The sequence below is a fragment of the Camelus ferus genome, chromosome 13, assembly GCF_009834535.1.
Source record: "Camelus ferus isolate YT-003-E chromosome 13, BCGSAC_Cfer_1.0, whole genome shotgun sequence".
Taxonomy (NCBI): Eukaryota; Metazoa; Chordata; class Mammalia; order Artiodactyla; family Camelidae; genus Camelus; species Camelus ferus.
In genome coordinates this window covers 15,461,500-15,478,589 of record NC_045708.1, presented here as the reverse complement: position 1 = coordinate 15,478,589, position 17,090 = coordinate 15,461,500, and the positions used below count along the sequence as shown (strand labels likewise).

Below are 17,090 nucleotides of genomic sequence, written 5' to 3'. Positions count from 1 at the left end.
GAGCAGGAATAGCCTTCCATCCATCCACGCATCTAAAGCTTTAATGTCTGACTACCATGTGCAGGGTGCTGAGCAAGCTGCTGCAGGGGATAGACACACAGAGGCATGAAGCAAGAACCTGAAATTGCAGGTGCTTACTATGTAGTCTGTGAAAAACCCTGCAAGATTAAAAGTGCTCTGGGCCACAAAAGAGGTTTAAAAAAAAGTGCTATATGAATTCAGAAGGGAGGAAGAGACACTTGACACAGTTACCCTTTTCTCAGTGCCAGTCAGGAATTCCTCCTTGGCTGTTTCCAGGAACTCCATGATAGGTCTCAGCTGTGTTACGCACTGGATCAGGTCCTCTTTGTGTTCTAGTAACAGAACAGACAAGGTCTTTCCCTCCTCTGTGCTCCCTGGGGGAGAAAGAGTTAGAGAGGAACAAGAGAAGCTAGTCAATTTGAAGGAAATGACAGCATGGTTTGTCAGGAGAGATCTAACAGAATAGTAAAGTGATTCCCAGCCTGTTCTGAGCACTAGAATGCAGAATCTCTTTTTGGAGAGGAAAATACTTTATTATTCTGTTTAAACTCTATGAAAGAAAAAATGTTTCATTTATCTGTCGAAGCACAAAGCTGTAGAGCCAGCCAGAGGTTAACTTCTGGTTGGCAAGGCCACTGCTTTGTACTGAACCCAAATGAGAGAAAACTTCAGTCTTTAAGTGCTGTCAGCAAACCAGTTCACCCTGGGCACTCAAAACATTGATTTGGATGTGTGGCTTTTTGAAGGGCAGGAGAACACACTGATGGTATTCTCCAACTTCAAGGTGTCAGATTAGTTAACTAGTGGGTAGAAGAAATGAAGACTCTTATTAGTTTGTATATATTTAACATGCAGCCTCTGAAACTACAGGTAGGATTTATGCGAAAATCACTTAACAATAGCTAAGCCACTGAAGAAATGCATCACTGGAGCAAACTTTACAGCATCTTCCCAGAATAAAACTCAGCCCCTCAGGTGGATAAGGTTTCTCCTACCTTTTGGCTGTGCTGCTTCTGCGTCTGCGGGCTTTCTGTCTTGCAGGGCTGACTTTACTGCAGGATTAGAATCTTGGTACAGCCTCAACAGGGACACAACAGTCTGAACATCCAGGCTCTCATTTCTTACTTTATCCAGGATTCTCTGGAATGCTGATTGTCCTTCTTCCCCCTCAAGACATCCCATTAGGGTCTGTGAAACACAAGTGCCCAGAAAGAGAGATCAGCCAGCCACAGGAACCCCGTGCTCCTTGGATTTGCAAGGAGGCCCTCAACAATTCAGTCCCCGCCTACTTGACCTTTCCATGGCGTTTGATATTCCTGTTGCCTCTGCACCACAATTCTCTGACTTCTTAACACTGAAGCATTTTAGACCATAACTTGCCTTTCTAATGACTCTTCTTCTGCCTTCCTCACTGGTTCTTCTTCCAAATCCATAACCAAAAGCAGCTCTGGTTTCAACTATTCCCCCCTCCACTTTATATATGCTCCCTTTTGAAAAGCTCTCACATGTACAGCTTTAACCATCACCTCTATGAAGATAACCCTGAAAACTAGCTCTCTAATCCTGAACTCCAGAGCCACAGTTTCTGTTAGATACGCCTTATCCTCCAAGGGTCTCAGCACCACATGCCTAAAACCAAACTCACCATCTTGACTCTTTGAAACCTAGAGCACTAAAATATCAACAACTCCATGGGGTAAAATAAGCAAAATTAGCATTCCTTTCTTTGGTCTGACAGAGCATCTCTCTCACAAATGGGAGGAAGGCCAACTGGAAGGCAGAATTAATATTTCTATTTCAGCGGTAACGAATGTATTCGAAAAAAATCTGGGAATCAAAACTTAATTTCAAGTGGAATGTCTTATGTATAGTCTTTATATCCCTACTTGGCAAATCTACCACCTACTTTTGATGTTTTGTAGTGTTGATACTATAAAAGAAAACTGTTTTCTCATGGGAGTATTTAGAGAGCAAAAAGTTCAGGTTTTCTAGACACACACAAACATGCACACACAGTCACATATACAACACAAAAGGATCTCATGAATATGTACACTGGCGAAGTTCACCTAGACAGCTATTATAAATTCTGACAGTAATTACATGTTTACAATTGTTGTTTAGAGAGATTTTATCTTCTACGCTCTTCCCAAATACAGAGGATTATAATGAGTTAGACTTTGTTTCTTGAATTTGCTCTAGCTTGTTTTCTGATCAGAGAGGACTGCTAAAGCTAAGTTAAACTGAAAACAAAAAAGTTTCTATGTTTTTTGGTCATCTCCCAAAGTAAACATAGTAAAACACAATTTAATAATCCACATTAAGATTTTACTGGAATAAATAACTTTTATGAACATAAAATAATTCATCTTGTCTCTATTTTTAAAGTAATAAACAAATGAGATTAAGATTTCAGTTGAATGCTTATTTCCTTTTGGCCACATTTATTCAACCTTTCATACTCTCCTTAGTTGGCCTAAAATCTCTTTAGAATGCCTTTTCCCTGACAGCTGTAGGGACCTGAGGTAGGCAGCCTCCATAGTGGCTGCTTCCCAGCATGCCTGCCTCCAGGTTTCCATGCCGTTGGGCTGAACCTAATGCCTTGCTCCTATATGGCAAAAGTAATGGGAACCACCAGTTAGGCTAGGTTACTGAGATTTCCATCTTGCCTACGTGTGAGCTCTCTGAGTGTCTTTGCTCTGGGGGATGCAAGCTGCCATGTTGTGAGGTGCCCTCCAGAGAGGTCCACGTGGCAAGGAACTCACGTCCCCGGCCAACAGTCAGTGAGTGAGCTTAGAAAGAGACACTCCGCAGCTGAGCCTTGACATGTCTGCAGCCAGGCTGACACCCTGACTGCAGCCCTGTGAGGGACCCTAAGCCAGGGACTCAGCGAAGCTATGCCTGAATTTCTGACCCATAGAAACTACGAGGTCATAAATGTTTGTTCTTTTAAGTCGCTAAATTTTAAGGGTAATTTGCTTAACACAGCAATAGTTCATTCATAAAGACCCACTATTGCTAATGCCCTAAGTTTTAAACCTGGTTCTTCCCCTTTATTTTTCCTTTCCCTCCTTCCTTCCTTCTGTGGATCTTAGTCGATACAGCATACAGCTATCTCATTCTTAGGCCAGTTTTTGTTCACCCGAAGCTCTCCGAGTATCCCACAACCACCTCTCTCAGTTTCCCATTTGTCTGGCATTATCATTTGAGCCAGTGGGGAAGAGAAGCTTTCATCAGTGGCGGCATCTGATGCACTTCTCATTATCCCCTCTGCTGTCTCCTCCTCTGCAGAACTGCTCAGCAGTGAAATTAAAACATTTGTTAACTTCACTGCTCAGCAGTGCCACCAGGGTGACCATCTGGGAAGAGAAGCAGGGGTGGGCTGATGAAAGGGCCAGGAGGGAGCAGTCGGCTGCCTGGACAGCCCTGCTCTCTGCTCTTTCTTTCAGAACCTACTGGGGACCTGCACCAGAGCCAGCACTGTAACTGTTACTCTGTCAGTCCCCTAAGATGCCTGGGGCTCTACACTGGAGTGAGCCCTTTTCTGAAACAGTGTTATCTGCCTAAACAGAAGAGTGTCACATATTGCAACAGCCTGGAATTCACTGATTGCTATCACGTAACAGAACTCTAAGAAATGGACCAAAACAGAGTTCTGTGCTTTAACCATAATTTGAAACTCTTTTAACTCTTAGAGTTAAAGGTACTTTAATAAATTCATATCAAATCATGGTCACACAAGGACTCAAAGAACTCTTATCTATGAATTAAATATAGGTCAATATATTTAAAGATGGGACAGTTTTCTTTCCATTATATGTGAAAAACCATTTAATCTTTCCTTTACACTCAGTCTTCTAATTGAATTTACTTATTTTCCCAACTGTTTGTTTGCTTACTGCCTTCGGATTTGTCTAGATTACATTGTGTTCTTGTTTGCTCATGCCTTCCCTGAATGTCGAGGACCAGACAATGGCAAGAATGACACCACAGCAGCTCCACACCATCCTAGATACTGTGTATACGTGCCATCTACTTTACTCTCCATATCAGACCTTGGAGGCATTACTATGACTACTTGAAGGAGAGTCAGAGAGGTGAAGTAACTCGCCCAAGGTTGCATGGCTAGTGAGCAGAGTACCCGGATCAAACACTGAGCTTATTCCACTTATTCCATCAAACACTGAGCTGGCACCCCCTTCATCCAGTTCCAGTTACTTTTAGTGTAACCAAATCCATTTCACTGGATTCTATTGGACTTACTGGAATCAACGTCACACTGAACACTGGGTTCAATCTCTGTTCAACATAGACAATCTAAAAAATCTGTACGATTCCTCCTGGTCTCAGTGATTAGTGTAGAGACTGGTATACAATAGGTGCTTAATAAATGTTCATTTAACTGAATGAAATTCCCTTCCCATACAACCACTAGCTCTTCTAGCTACAGCTGCATATCTTAGACTTAGTAATTAGCAGAGAGGGGATCTGAAAAACCAACAATTTATTTCATCTCTCATAGACCTGACAAGTGAATCCTATCAACTCACTTCTCAAGATTACCCTATACTGTCAGTGAACACAGTCCACAAAACACAGACCCGCACTTCTTGACAAACCTCCGAAGCAATGGCACAGTTGAAAATATCAGATTCAGTAAGAGCCTTCAATTTTGTTTGCCTTTGAAACAAAGTTGAAGGGGAAAAAAAGATGCTACCAGGTCTTCAGCTTTGGGAGTCTTTCTAGAACTTTAGGTAGAAAGTGGATCAAACAGCAAGGAAATCAATAGCAGAAAAAGTTATCTCCTTATTCTAGTCAAAGACTCACTTTGCTATATACACAATTAATTAAAAGCTGGGACATGGCTAGGAATAAAGAGAACAGACAATTAAAAGTTCTAGCACAAAAGCTGAAAAGAAGTGTAAGTCTGCCTTTAAGTATAAGTTTTACTCAGCTCAGTCACAAAGCCTCTTAGGTCAGTACCTGATTTTTCTAATGGGTAAGGGATATCACACTGAGATAAAGACAGGCGGAAGACACTCTCCCACCCCAGCACCCAAGAGATTTCTCCTTAATCAGTTTTGGCTTTGGTTTCACACAATTCAAGCAGCCCAGCCTCTTCTCATGTTGCTGCAATCACTGCTCAGGGAATGGCTTTGCCACCTTTCATCATTCATCTCAGGAAATAAAATAATCAGGACACTGGTTCATGGTGTCCTCCCTAAACTCAATCCTGGCCAGCTGCATATCTCATGTCTGTTTTTCAGAAAAGGAACAGGCTGGTCCATCTCAATCAGAACATCACTCACAAGCCTTAATAGGCTTCAAAATTACACATCTAAGTGTAGGTTATTTTTAATGTTGAGCTGTCTTTTTAATATTATGATAATTAACCAAATAACAACCAACAGCAACAAAAAAATTCAAAGCTCTCTGGGAGCTAAAAATATGTAAACAGAACAGCAATAACAACAGACAAAATCCCCAAACAACCTTTACAATTGTAGCTGAAATGCAGAATGATGTTCCAAGTGAACAGTTTTTAAATACATTCAGCACTGAAGTCTTTTGGGGATTCCTGCAATCGGGTGACTTCTGTGCATACTTTCCCCCAAATTACACGTGTGGCAGGATTTCTTTCCTCTCAAGACATTCCATAAGGATAGGGAGCCAGTCTTATTTATGTTTATTTTCCTAGCAATCAGCTCAATGCCTGGCACAAACCAGTTGCTCAGTAAATATTTGCTGAATCAAAAGGAAAGCAAAGAGTAATGCTTGGGAAAAATGGGTATTTAGCAGCTCCTTAAAACATTGAGAGCTGTCAGCATAGACATCGTGACATCTGCCATCATACATTAAGAATTTTGTAAGCCATTAACTTTTCCAGCAATGCTTCTCAAAGTATAGTCTAGAGACACCACAACAGCAGTCCATGGGGAAGTTGTTAAAGATGGAGATTCCCAGGTCACAACCGAAGAATCAGACTCTTGGGAAATGCTGTCTGGAGATGTGCATTTTAACGATGGCACCAGATCATTTTTATGTACACTGAACTGTTGTTCTGGAGACTGATGGTTTTGTAGGAGACACCAATCCTGCCGTGCAGGAAGCTACTTCTAAGTGTCATGGTACCTATTTGAAAGCATGATTTGCAAATTAAGCTTAAACACTAACATGTTTAACATTAAGAGAAACAACAAACCTTCTTGTGTCAGAGTAAGTGATCATGCTCTCGAATATTTATAAGGCATCATGCAAAAAAGGGTTTCAAGGCTAAGTCTGAAAGTCCTGAGTTAATGTGTAGGCAAACGATAGCAGTCATCGCCTACTGGGCTCCTTCTATGTGCCTGGCATTTTAGTATAAGTTTTACATAAATCTTAATTAATTTCACAATGACCCTGTGATATAGGTGATAACATTCCCAAATTTTACAAATTAGAAAATTAAGCATTACAGAGATTAAGCTTCTGCAGGTCACAATGCTAGTGAATGGTAGAGCTGGATAAATAAATGATATATCCGTACAATGGAACCCTGCTCAGCAATTAAAAGTAATGAACATGCAACAACATGGATAACCCTCAAAACAGTTATGCTGAATGCAAGAAGCCAGGCCAAAAAGAATACAGACTATATGATTCCATTCATATCACACTCTAGAAAATGCACATTAATCTATACACAGAGAAAGCAGACCAGTGCTACCTGGGGAAGGGCGAGTGGAAAGGGGAGGATGGAGGGATTACAAAGGAACGTAAGGAAAATTTAAGGGGTGAGGGATATGTTCACTATCTTGATTGTGGTGCTGATTTCAGGTTTCACAATTTATCGAACTGTACAACTTTAAACAGGCACAGTTTTCTGTATGTCAATCATACCTCAATAAAGCTGTCTAAAAGAAAGTGAGAGAGAAGGACAAGAACTAAGTACAAAGCAGTACCTCCCCAACTCTGTATTTTATTTAATTTAATCTTATATTCTCAAGGTATTTTTTCCCTTTTTCTTTCTGTAGCTGAACGATATATTATGGAATAAAACAATCAGTTTTAAATACAGCCATCAAGTGATTTGTAGAGCTCTTACAATGACCTCTAAAACCGAGGAAGAAATAACATAAGCCTATAATGATCACCAACAGTGAATCAGTGCTATTGCAAAGTACTATTAATGTTATTGCCATCAAAAGATTAGGACACAATCTGGGGGCAAAATGTTGAATGAATCCATGTACAGCAAACATTTCTTGAGCATCTGTTATCTGCCAGACACTTTTTGGTACCAGTGTGAGGAAAAAAACGCATAAGACACAGTTTAAGGAAGTACAGAGGTGACACTAATAATTCCAGTACTGCTGATTTAATAGTTTGAGTATTGTTCCTCTGCAACCAAAGTTAAGTGGAGAGGAAGTCTTGAGAGAGAAAATGAAGAGGAGTGTCTATAAGCTACCACGGTAACAAACTAGTGACAAAAATGATGGATTGAACAGTTAAGAGAACATCCAAGTGCAAAAATATAAAACCATAATGTCCTTCAGCATAATTAGTACAAAAACGATTTACAAGTTGAAACCTCCCCTAAGGAAGTCACCAGGGTTAGCCCAGTCTTGTAAACAGCTTAGCTCTCAAGAAAACAATTTAGAGCCAACAACTGATTAGCCATGGCTAAAAAAACGCTTGACCTTAAATTTGTTTTTTTAAAAAAGTAACTTGCTATGAATCAGGGAAATATCTAAATAGTAGAAGGCATTTATTGCTTGGATTAATAGTAACTAGCAGACACTAAACTGTCTGCAGCAACATTGGAGAATGCCCCACGTGACCCCTCGGATCCGATGAGCAGGCTGCAGGGACAGTGCCTGCACCTCTCAGAATGGGAGGCGTGGCTGGGAGAAAGGGGAAGCAAGGGGAGCTCCGAAGGGGCCTTGCAGGGCCAGGTGTGAGGAAGCAGGCAGGGAGGGAGCCCACAGGTGGGGACGTGTCTCACTGAGACTGTGAAAAGGCGAAAGCTTCAGCTCGGAAGCAGAACATGATAACCACTGGGCAGTTACCTAAACATTTATACAGACATGAAATACATGTACCATTTCTCACCCTATTGGGAGGCAGGAACTCAATGGTAAGAGAAGAGCTCTGAAGTCAGAATGCTTAGGTTTGAAGTCTTGCTCAGAGTTTAGTTTGATGAGCTCTGCAACCTTGGCCAAGTTACATCAGTTCTTTGAGAAAGAGCTTCTCACCCATGAAACAAGGCTAAAAACCAAAATAGTATCCACCTCAATGATTTCTGTGAGGATTAAGTGAGATAACATATGTACCAAGAGCAGCACAGTAAGTATTCAACCAGTGTTCACCGCCATTGTCTTCACGTCTGAAAATGGCCACTGTGTTCCTAAACATCGATGCAATTCACTAGTAAGTTTATAGTGTTTTTGGTACCATGTTTTGAGTATTTATTGTTGTTTTGTTTTTTGTTTTTATTATTTAATGCCTGATTTGGGGTTATCCATGACTACCTTCTGCCTCATTTTATCCCTGATTAAGCAGAAGGAAACAGTATGCTCAGCTAAGTATCCTGGATCAAAACTGGCTGTATACTGGGATTCACCTAGTGATCAAAATATAACTTCATTTTGAAAGTATCTTCTCTAGCACTTTTGCAAGACTGTCCTTTAGTGAATAAATTTTTTTTTTTAAGGTTGAACAAAATTGAGACCCTGGAGTATTTTGCATTTTTGTGTTTCTGTCCCATATGGGAAGTTGATTTGCTATCCTGAGACACTAAACCAGCAAACAAAACTCATGGTACCTACCTCCTTCTGTGTGCCTTTAATTTCTGAACATTCTTCTAGTCTTTTTAAAACATCCTGGGTAATCAAGAGTGCATCTGAGAAGATATTTTCATTTTCTAGAAGAAAATTCAGCTGGCAATGTTTCCCCTCATACTCTGAATGTAAAACAAAACAAAATTTTAAAAAATCAGTGACTACTTGGAATGATTTTTTAAAAGTTTAAGCTGAGAACCTTTAGGTCATATACTACACTTATAACTGACATCTAACGTATCAATTACAAGTAACAGAAAACCGCTTCTCTAACAGCTTCCTCTTTTGTGCCTCCCTCATCCTGGTTAAAATAATGGGTAAGCATCAAAAATGGTACATCATTATTTCAATACTGCTTTTCTGCTCTGTGGCTCATCTTCAGGCTTCCAACACTCAAAACCACTTCTTTTAAAAGAAGAATGCCCTAATATGACTATTATATTGGATTCTGGTTTCCCACCTAGCAGTGGTCTTTGGTAAATTTATCAATGAAACAAAAGAACTCATAAAGATCACTGAATCTAGTAACTGACAACAGAAGGACAGATTACAGAACAACTATGAAATGAGTATCACCTGGTTCTGTGCTGGCTTCCTTTGCCCCACTAAAGGTCTGCACAACAGGGGAGGGGGAACAAACTTCAGCTGGGGTGTCTGCATTGCCCTGAATCTCCTGGGCAGTGGAGGGATCCACACTCAACTCTTGTGCAACCGTCTGGATTGCCTCCTCCATCTCAGCTTTCACAGGGCCCCCTGGAGGGGTGGAAACCTCCAGAGTAGAATGAAGCTCTCCAGCATCCTCGGAGGAAAGGATTTCTACTTCGGGCTTCTCCGACTCCTTCTTGGATGACTCCAGGGATGGTGTGGAGGCATCCCTCACCACCTGACCCTGAACAGAGCAGTTTACAAGGCTAGTCAGAAGATTTTTACAACTGACAGCCACATCGAACATCTGCAGGCTGTCGGCTAAAGAGATGATTTTGGAGAAGTTGTGCTTGCCCACAGGTAGCTTGCCTGTGTACATCATTTCTAACAAGAGGGCAAACTCCTCAGGGCTCACGACAGAGGCATCAATGGAGATGGTGTCTGTGTTGTCCAGCAGGGTTTTGAACAGCAGGCTGGCAGCGGCCAGGACAAGCTTGTGGGCCCTGAAGTAAATGGTACCAATGGAAATGGTGCAGTCACAGAACTGCTGCTCCTTGCACAGGGTGTAGAGCTGCTGCAGCAGCTGCCGGCTGTAGTTGGGGAGCTCCATCGCATCAGCTCTGCCCGAGGACTTTTCTTCCTCTCTTCTTTCAGAATCGCTTTGTGAGGATCAGTATTAGATCCTGGAGAAACCCCAAAAATGCCATATTAATACTTCACAAGCACACAGGGCAACGCCCCAAATGAAATGTTAAAATGAACAAGCAATTCACTGGTTCATTCATCAAATGTTGCTGAACAGGAAGAGGCACTGTGCCAGGGAGACTAAATTACTAATAATGATAATAACTGCCATGTGTTTAACTGCATGAAAGAGACTATGCTTAGTGTTTCACCTGGATGCTCCCATTTGGTCTGCACAACCTCTCAATGGAAGAGATACTATATTCTCCCCATTTTACAGATGAGACTGAAGCTCAAAGGGACTGAGAGAACCAGCCTAAGGACAAACAGCCATCGAATGGCATTCCTGTTACTGATTTCAAGGCTGTAAATAACTACATCGCTATATGCATTCCTGCTCCCGAGTTCCCAGCCAACTGAAGGAGACATATATATAAACGGAGATTTATAATACAATGTCCTCATCTTACTCGGGCTCTCTGCAGCACTGCATGCAGGCCGTCATTCCCTCCCTCTTAGAATGCGTTTCTCACTTGCTCCTGTGCTCCTTGGGTCTCCTACTATCTCACCAGCCACGCGGTTTCCTTTGCTGGTCCTCCGCATCACTTTGGCCTCCAAAGTTTGCAGTGCTCCAAAACTGTCATCTCACTTCTTATCTTCCCTCTCATCTGATTCCATAGTTTTGAAATATCTAAATGCTGAAAGCTTTCAGATTTATATCTCCAGTTCAGACCTTTCCTCTGAGCTCCAAATGCATACTTCTAACTACCTACTGAACATCTTCAGCGGGAAGCCTGACAGGTTTCTTAAACTTAAATCCAAACTCTCCTGCCACCTTTCCCATTTCACAGCAATTCTGTCCTTTCCAGTTGTTCAGGCCAAAAACCCAGAAATTACCCTTGATTCCTGTTTTTTCTCATACTCCTTATCCAATTCTTTATAAATCCAATTGGCTCTACCTTCAAAGTCTATCCAAAATCCAATCACGTATCACCACTTCCACTGGCTCTACTCTGGTCAGCCCAAGCCACCATCACCTTTTATCTGGATGACTGCAGCAATCACCTAACTGGTCTCCAAGCCTCTGCCCCTTCCCAGCACTACCCCTACCCCACCTATCTGTAACCCAGCAGTCAAAGTGATCTTTTTAAAAAACACATAGCCAGATACTGTCACTTTGCACAAAAGCCTCCATGGTTTCTGATCGCAGGGTAAAAGCCAGTCAAAATTCTTACACAGTCTGCCATTAGCTCTCAAATCTCATCTTCGGCTTCACCCCCTCTCACTCATTCTGCTGTAAGCACCGCACCTTCCTTGCTGATCCTGGAGCACACCAAGCACACTCACCCGCAGGTTTCTTCACGTGTGTGTGTGGGGTTCACTCTCACTCCCGCCAGGGCTCTGCTCAAAGGCCACATTATCAACATGATCCCTGATCATGTTCTTTAAATAGCAGCCTCCCCTCCAACCCAGAACATTCCATCCCTCTCATTCCATTTTTCATCAGAGCCTATGGACATATATTTTTACATATTATGTATCTCCCTTCACTAGAATATAAACTCTATTAGGAAAGGAAATTTTTTTTTCTTTATCATCTGTTGTATCCCAGTGCCCCAAATTCTGCCTAGCACAAACATTGCTGGTTAGTTGCTGGAATGAATAAATGAATGGGAGGAAATGTAATGACAGAGATTTGTACCTAGAAGCCCAGTTTGGGGAGTAGGGGTATCCAAGGGTTAGAGTGAGTTCTGAGGAGGAGCTAACAGCTAACCTCCTTAACAAATGAGTAGGCACTAATGAGGTGGGAAGAGTGGGAGAAAAGGCATTCCTGTGTGAGGCACATAGTTAAGAAAGTATCATGTAGTGACGGGAAGGAGGTTTAGGAGGGGGAATTATAAGAAGTTCCATGATACTGGAACATAAAAAAGGGGACAGGGAGTGTCAGGAGATGAATCTGGAGAGGCAGACAGAGGTTCTGGCCACAGAGAGATCCACAGACCATGCTCAGGAGCTTGGACTTATCCTAAAGGCAATGAGGAGTCAATGAAGGGTTTGAAGGACTTTAAGCAGGAAAGTCATATGGTCAGATACGCATTTTAAATATATCATCCAAGTGACATTTGTACAAAATTTAAAGGAGATAATGCTAGAGACAGGCTCTATTACTGCAGGAGTTCAGGGAAAAAATCAATGAGGGCTTTGACCAGGAGAAGTGGTAATAGAAGAGAGAAAGAAAACAGATAAAAATATTTAGAAAAGTGCTAACTATCATGATTTAGGATCTAAATGTATGTGAGGGAAGTCAGAGACAGCTCCCAGGTTCCTGGTTTGGTGAGTGGGGGTAGATGATGAAATGATACAGATAACACAAGAAAAAGATATTCGAGGGGAGGAGATATCTCGTTCCATTTGGGTTTGAGGATCTTATGATGATAGCAAAACTGCATAATCTCATTTGTATAAATTAAAAAAAAAAACACCAAGGATGGAAAGACATATATCAAAATAACACTGCTTGCCGTCGTTAGAAGGATTATGATTCCCTATCCACTCCACCACTTCTTTATTTCCCCAGATTTGAAACTGACAAATAAAAATAAAAATGAAAATATTTCCAAGTTCTGGTTTCCAGGTTTCTGGTCTGGTATGTAAAGAGCTTAAAAAGGAAAATGGGAAAATCAACAACCCTTCTGAGATCTGTCAGAGGAGTGAGGTCACAGGGCAAAACTGCTGCCCCCCAAACTGGAGAGACAGGCAGATACAGAGACTCACAACTGCTCAAGCAGAAACCCACCAACAGAAACGCACAGGAACCAGGGCCAGAATAAAAGAACTAAACTTAAGCTGATGAACTGCTGGAGGCTCAGGGTGGACAAATCTGAGTGTTAAAAACTCCAGAGGGACTGAGTCATAATTTTGTGAGTTTTACCTCCACGAGCTCTACTGGGTTCTTGCAGTGAACACTGAAGAAAAATTCCTCTCTGCTTCTGGCAGGCGAAAGGAGAAAGTAACTATTTTTAAATACGACAGAACATTCTGTTTTTCTCAACAAGGACTAGAATCAGAAGAAACTATTCTACAAGAGTCTAACCTAATTGGAGGAAGGGAGGGAAATACCCTATTTCAGCTCACTGTAGCCATCCTGCCATGCTGTACCACTTGCAGGGGGGTGCAGGGAGGGGGGCTGAAAAGCATTGGTGAAGTTCACAGGCCAGGAGCACAGACTTACCAAAAGACTGAGACCTAATAAAAGGTCTATAAAACACTTCCTTCCTCCACACCTTACCGTCTCATCACTACAGGCATACTTACCACAGTTCCTTTTACCCAGTATTGTATGTCTACCTTTCAAAGAGAAAGTACAAGGCATACTAAAAGACAAAAACACTTTGAAGAGATGGCATAAGCATCGGAACCACAGTCAGATATGTCAGGAATTATTAGACCAGGAATTTTTAAAAAACCATAATTAATATGCTAAGGGATTTAATGGAAAAAGTAGACACCATGCAGGAACAGATGGCAATGTAAGCAGAGAACGAAAAAGAAAAGCTAGGGGCAAAAACCACTGTAACAGAAATAAAGAATGCCTTTGATGTACTCATCAGTAGACCAGATATGGCTGAATAAAGAATCTCTGAGCTTAAGGATATGACAATAAGAAACTTACAAAATTGAAAATCAAAGTGAAAAAGGTCTGAAAAAAACAGAATAGAATACCCAAGGACTGTGAGACAATTACAAAGGTAAAACATATGTGCAATGGGAATATTTGAAGGAGAAGAAAGAAAAAAATAGAAGCAATATGTGAAACAATAATTACTAAGAGCTTCCCCACAGATGCAGAACTGTAGACATGGAGGGCCCACTGTAAAGTTACGTGCAGATTTTTGACTGTGCCAGGGGTCAGTGGATAACCCCTGCATTGTTCAAGGGTCGGTCAATTCTATATGCTTATGGGTAAGTGAAATGAATGACAGCAATGATACAGCGGACAGAAGAAGAGAAGAATTAGGATTATTTTATTATTATAAGTACTTGCACTTGTGAAGTGGTACAGTATCTTTTGAAAGTGGATGTGGATTAGTTGTAAATGTACTGTGAACTATAGGACACTACTAAAAAAATGTAAAAAGAAATATAACTGATATGGTAAAAAAGAAGTGAACATGGAATCATGCCAAATGCTTAGTTAAAACCACAAAAGAATGAGATTTCTGGTCAAGATGGCAGAGTGGTGGGACCATGAGCTTGCCTCTCCTTGAGACTACAAGGAAACCACAACTGAATGCTAGACAACCATTGAAAAAAAGGCTGGAACCTAGCAAAAAAGATCTTCTGCAACTAGAAACATAAAGAGGGAACCACAGCGGGATGGTAGGAGGGGTGTGCTCACGATATAATTGGGCCCCATACCCCTCGGGTGGGCGACCCACAAGCTGAAGAATAGTTAAGTTGCAGAGGCCCTCCCACAGGAGTGACAGTTCTGAGCCCCACGTCAGGCTCTAGCCTGGGTTCCAGCATTGGGAGGAGAAGGAGACCCCATGACATCTGGTTCTGAAGGCCAGCGAGGCTTGGCTCTGGGAGCCCCACGGGACTGGGGGAAATGGAAACTTCATTCGCTTGGGAAGCGTTTACCAACATACTTCTAAGTAACACGTAAGTCAAGGAAGAAATTTCAAGACAAATTCAAAAACATTCTAAACTAAATGAAAATGTAAATACAACTTGTCTAAATTTGTGGGATGCAGGAAAAGTAATGTTTAGAGGGAAATTTATAGCACTGAATGCGTATATTAGAAACAAAGAAAGATCTAAAACCAAGAATTTAAGCCTCCACTTTGGGATACTAAAACAAGAAGAACAAAGTAAATCCAAAATAAGCAGTGGAAAAAAATCAGAGGACAAATAAATGAAAATGAAAAGAGTAGATCAAAAAATAAAAATTCAACAAAACCAAAAGCTGGTTCTTTGAAAAGATCAACAAAATCAATAAGCCTCTAAAGAGGTTAACTAAGAAAAAAGAGAGAACACAGATTCCTAATATCAGAAATGAAAGAGGGGACATCAGTACAGATCCCTTGCACAATAAAAGGATAAAAAAGGGATAATATGAGCAACTTTATGCCCACAACACTTGATAACTTTGGTGAAATGGATCATTTACTTGAAACGCACAGTCTGCCAAAACTCATACAAGAAAGCACTAGACATCTGAATAGACCTATTATCTATCAAAGATACTGAATCAGTAATGAATAATTTTCCAACACTGGAAGCAGCAGGCCCAGAAGGGTTCACTGGTGAATTCTACAAAACATTTTAGGAAGAAATTACAGCAAGTATCCACAATCTCTTCCAGAAAATAGAAGCAGAAGGAATACTTCCTAACTCATTCTGTGAGGCCAGCGTTACACTAATACCAAAACCAGACAAAGACATTATAAGAAAAGAAAACTACAGACCAAAATATAAAAATCTTCAACAAAATGTTAGCAAATCAAATTCAACAATGATAAAAAGAATTACACACCATGACCAACTGGGACTTATCCCAGGTATCCAAGACTGGTTCAACATTTGAAAATCAGTACATGTAATCCATCATATCAACAGGCTAAAAAAGAAAACTCTCATGTTCACATCAACAGATAGAAAAAGCATTTGACAAAATCCACAAAATTCACGATAAAAACTCTCAGCTAACTAGGAACAGAGGGGAACTTCCTCAACCGGACAAAGACCATCTACAAAAGCCAGTAGCTAACATAATAGTCAAAGCTTTCTACCTAAGGTCAGGAACAAGGCAAGGATGTCTCATTTCACCACTGCTTTTCAATATCGTTCTGGAAGTTCTGGCTAGTGAAACAAAAAGAGAAAATAAAAGCTATATGGATTCAGAAGGAAGGAACAAAACAGTCTTTGTTCACAGATGATATGACTGTCTGTGATGAGAAGATATGTAGAAAATCCAAAAGAACTGACAAAAATAATAATAATAAGCAACAATAGCAAGGTTGCAGGATACAAGGTAAATATAAAAAAGTTAATCACTTTCCTATCAGCAATGAACAATGGAATTTGAAACTAAAACATTACATTTAATTAGGACCCCAAAAAATGAAATTTAAAAAGTGAAATACTTAAGGATAAGTCTAATGAAATATGTACAAAATGTACATGAGAAAAACTACAAAACTCAGATGAAAGGTATCAAAGAACAACTAAGTAAGTGGAGAGGTATTTCCATGTTCATGGATAGAAAGACTCAGTGGTATCAAGATTTCAATTTTTCCCAACTTGATCTATAAAGTCAACACAATCCTAATCAAAATCCCAGCAAGTTATTTGTGGCTATTGACAAACTGTTCTAAAGTTTATATGGAGAGGCAAAAGACCCAGAATAGCCAACTCAATATCAGGGTAGAAGAACAAAGTAGGACTGACATTACTCTACACTCAACTTCAAGACTTATCTACAAAGCTGCAGTAACCAAGGCAGTGTGGTATTGGTGAAAGAAAAGATAAACAGACCCACAAAAATACAGTCAACTGATCTTTGACAGTGAATTAAAGACAGTACAGTGGAGCAAGGACAGTATTTTCAACAAACGGTGCTGGAATAAATGGACATCTACATGTAAAAAAATGGATCTAGACACAGACCTCACAGCCTTCACAAATTTAACTCAAAATGAATCACAAATCTAAATGTAAAAGTGCAACACTGTAAAACCCCTAGAAAATAACATAGAAGAAAACCTGGATGAACTTGGGTATGGCAATGACTTTTTAACTATACCACCAAAGGCATGATGCCTGAAAGAAATAAATGATAAGCTGGACTTCATTAAACTTAAAAACCTTTTGCTCTGTGAAAGATAATGTCAAAAGAATGAGAAGACAAGCCACAGACTG

General features: G+C 40.6%; 1 protein-coding gene across 4 annotated transcripts in view; it reads right to left on the bottom strand.

Annotated features, from left to right (window-relative positions):
• Positions 1 to 17,090, bottom strand: part of ZBTB40 (zinc finger and BTB domain containing 40) — a 69,458-nt gene that overhangs the window by 25,821 nt on the left and 26,547 nt on the right. For all 4 annotated transcript variants that reach the window (XR_004325404.1, XR_004325403.1, XM_014557937.2 and 1 more), the window contains exons 2-5: positions 9,417 to 10,168; positions 8,829 to 8,962; positions 1,017 to 1,209; positions 253 to 395 (exon numbers count right to left, since the gene is read on the bottom strand). Coding sequence is in view for 2 of the 4 variants with exons in the window: in XM_014557937.2 (XP_014413423.1) it covers positions 253 to 395; positions 1,017 to 1,209; positions 8,829 to 8,962; positions 9,417 to 10,095 (1,149 nt within the window). In the remaining 2 variants the exon portion in view is untranslated. The remainder of the gene's footprint in view (positions 1 to 252; positions 396 to 1,016; positions 1,210 to 8,828; positions 8,963 to 9,416; positions 10,169 to 17,090) is intronic.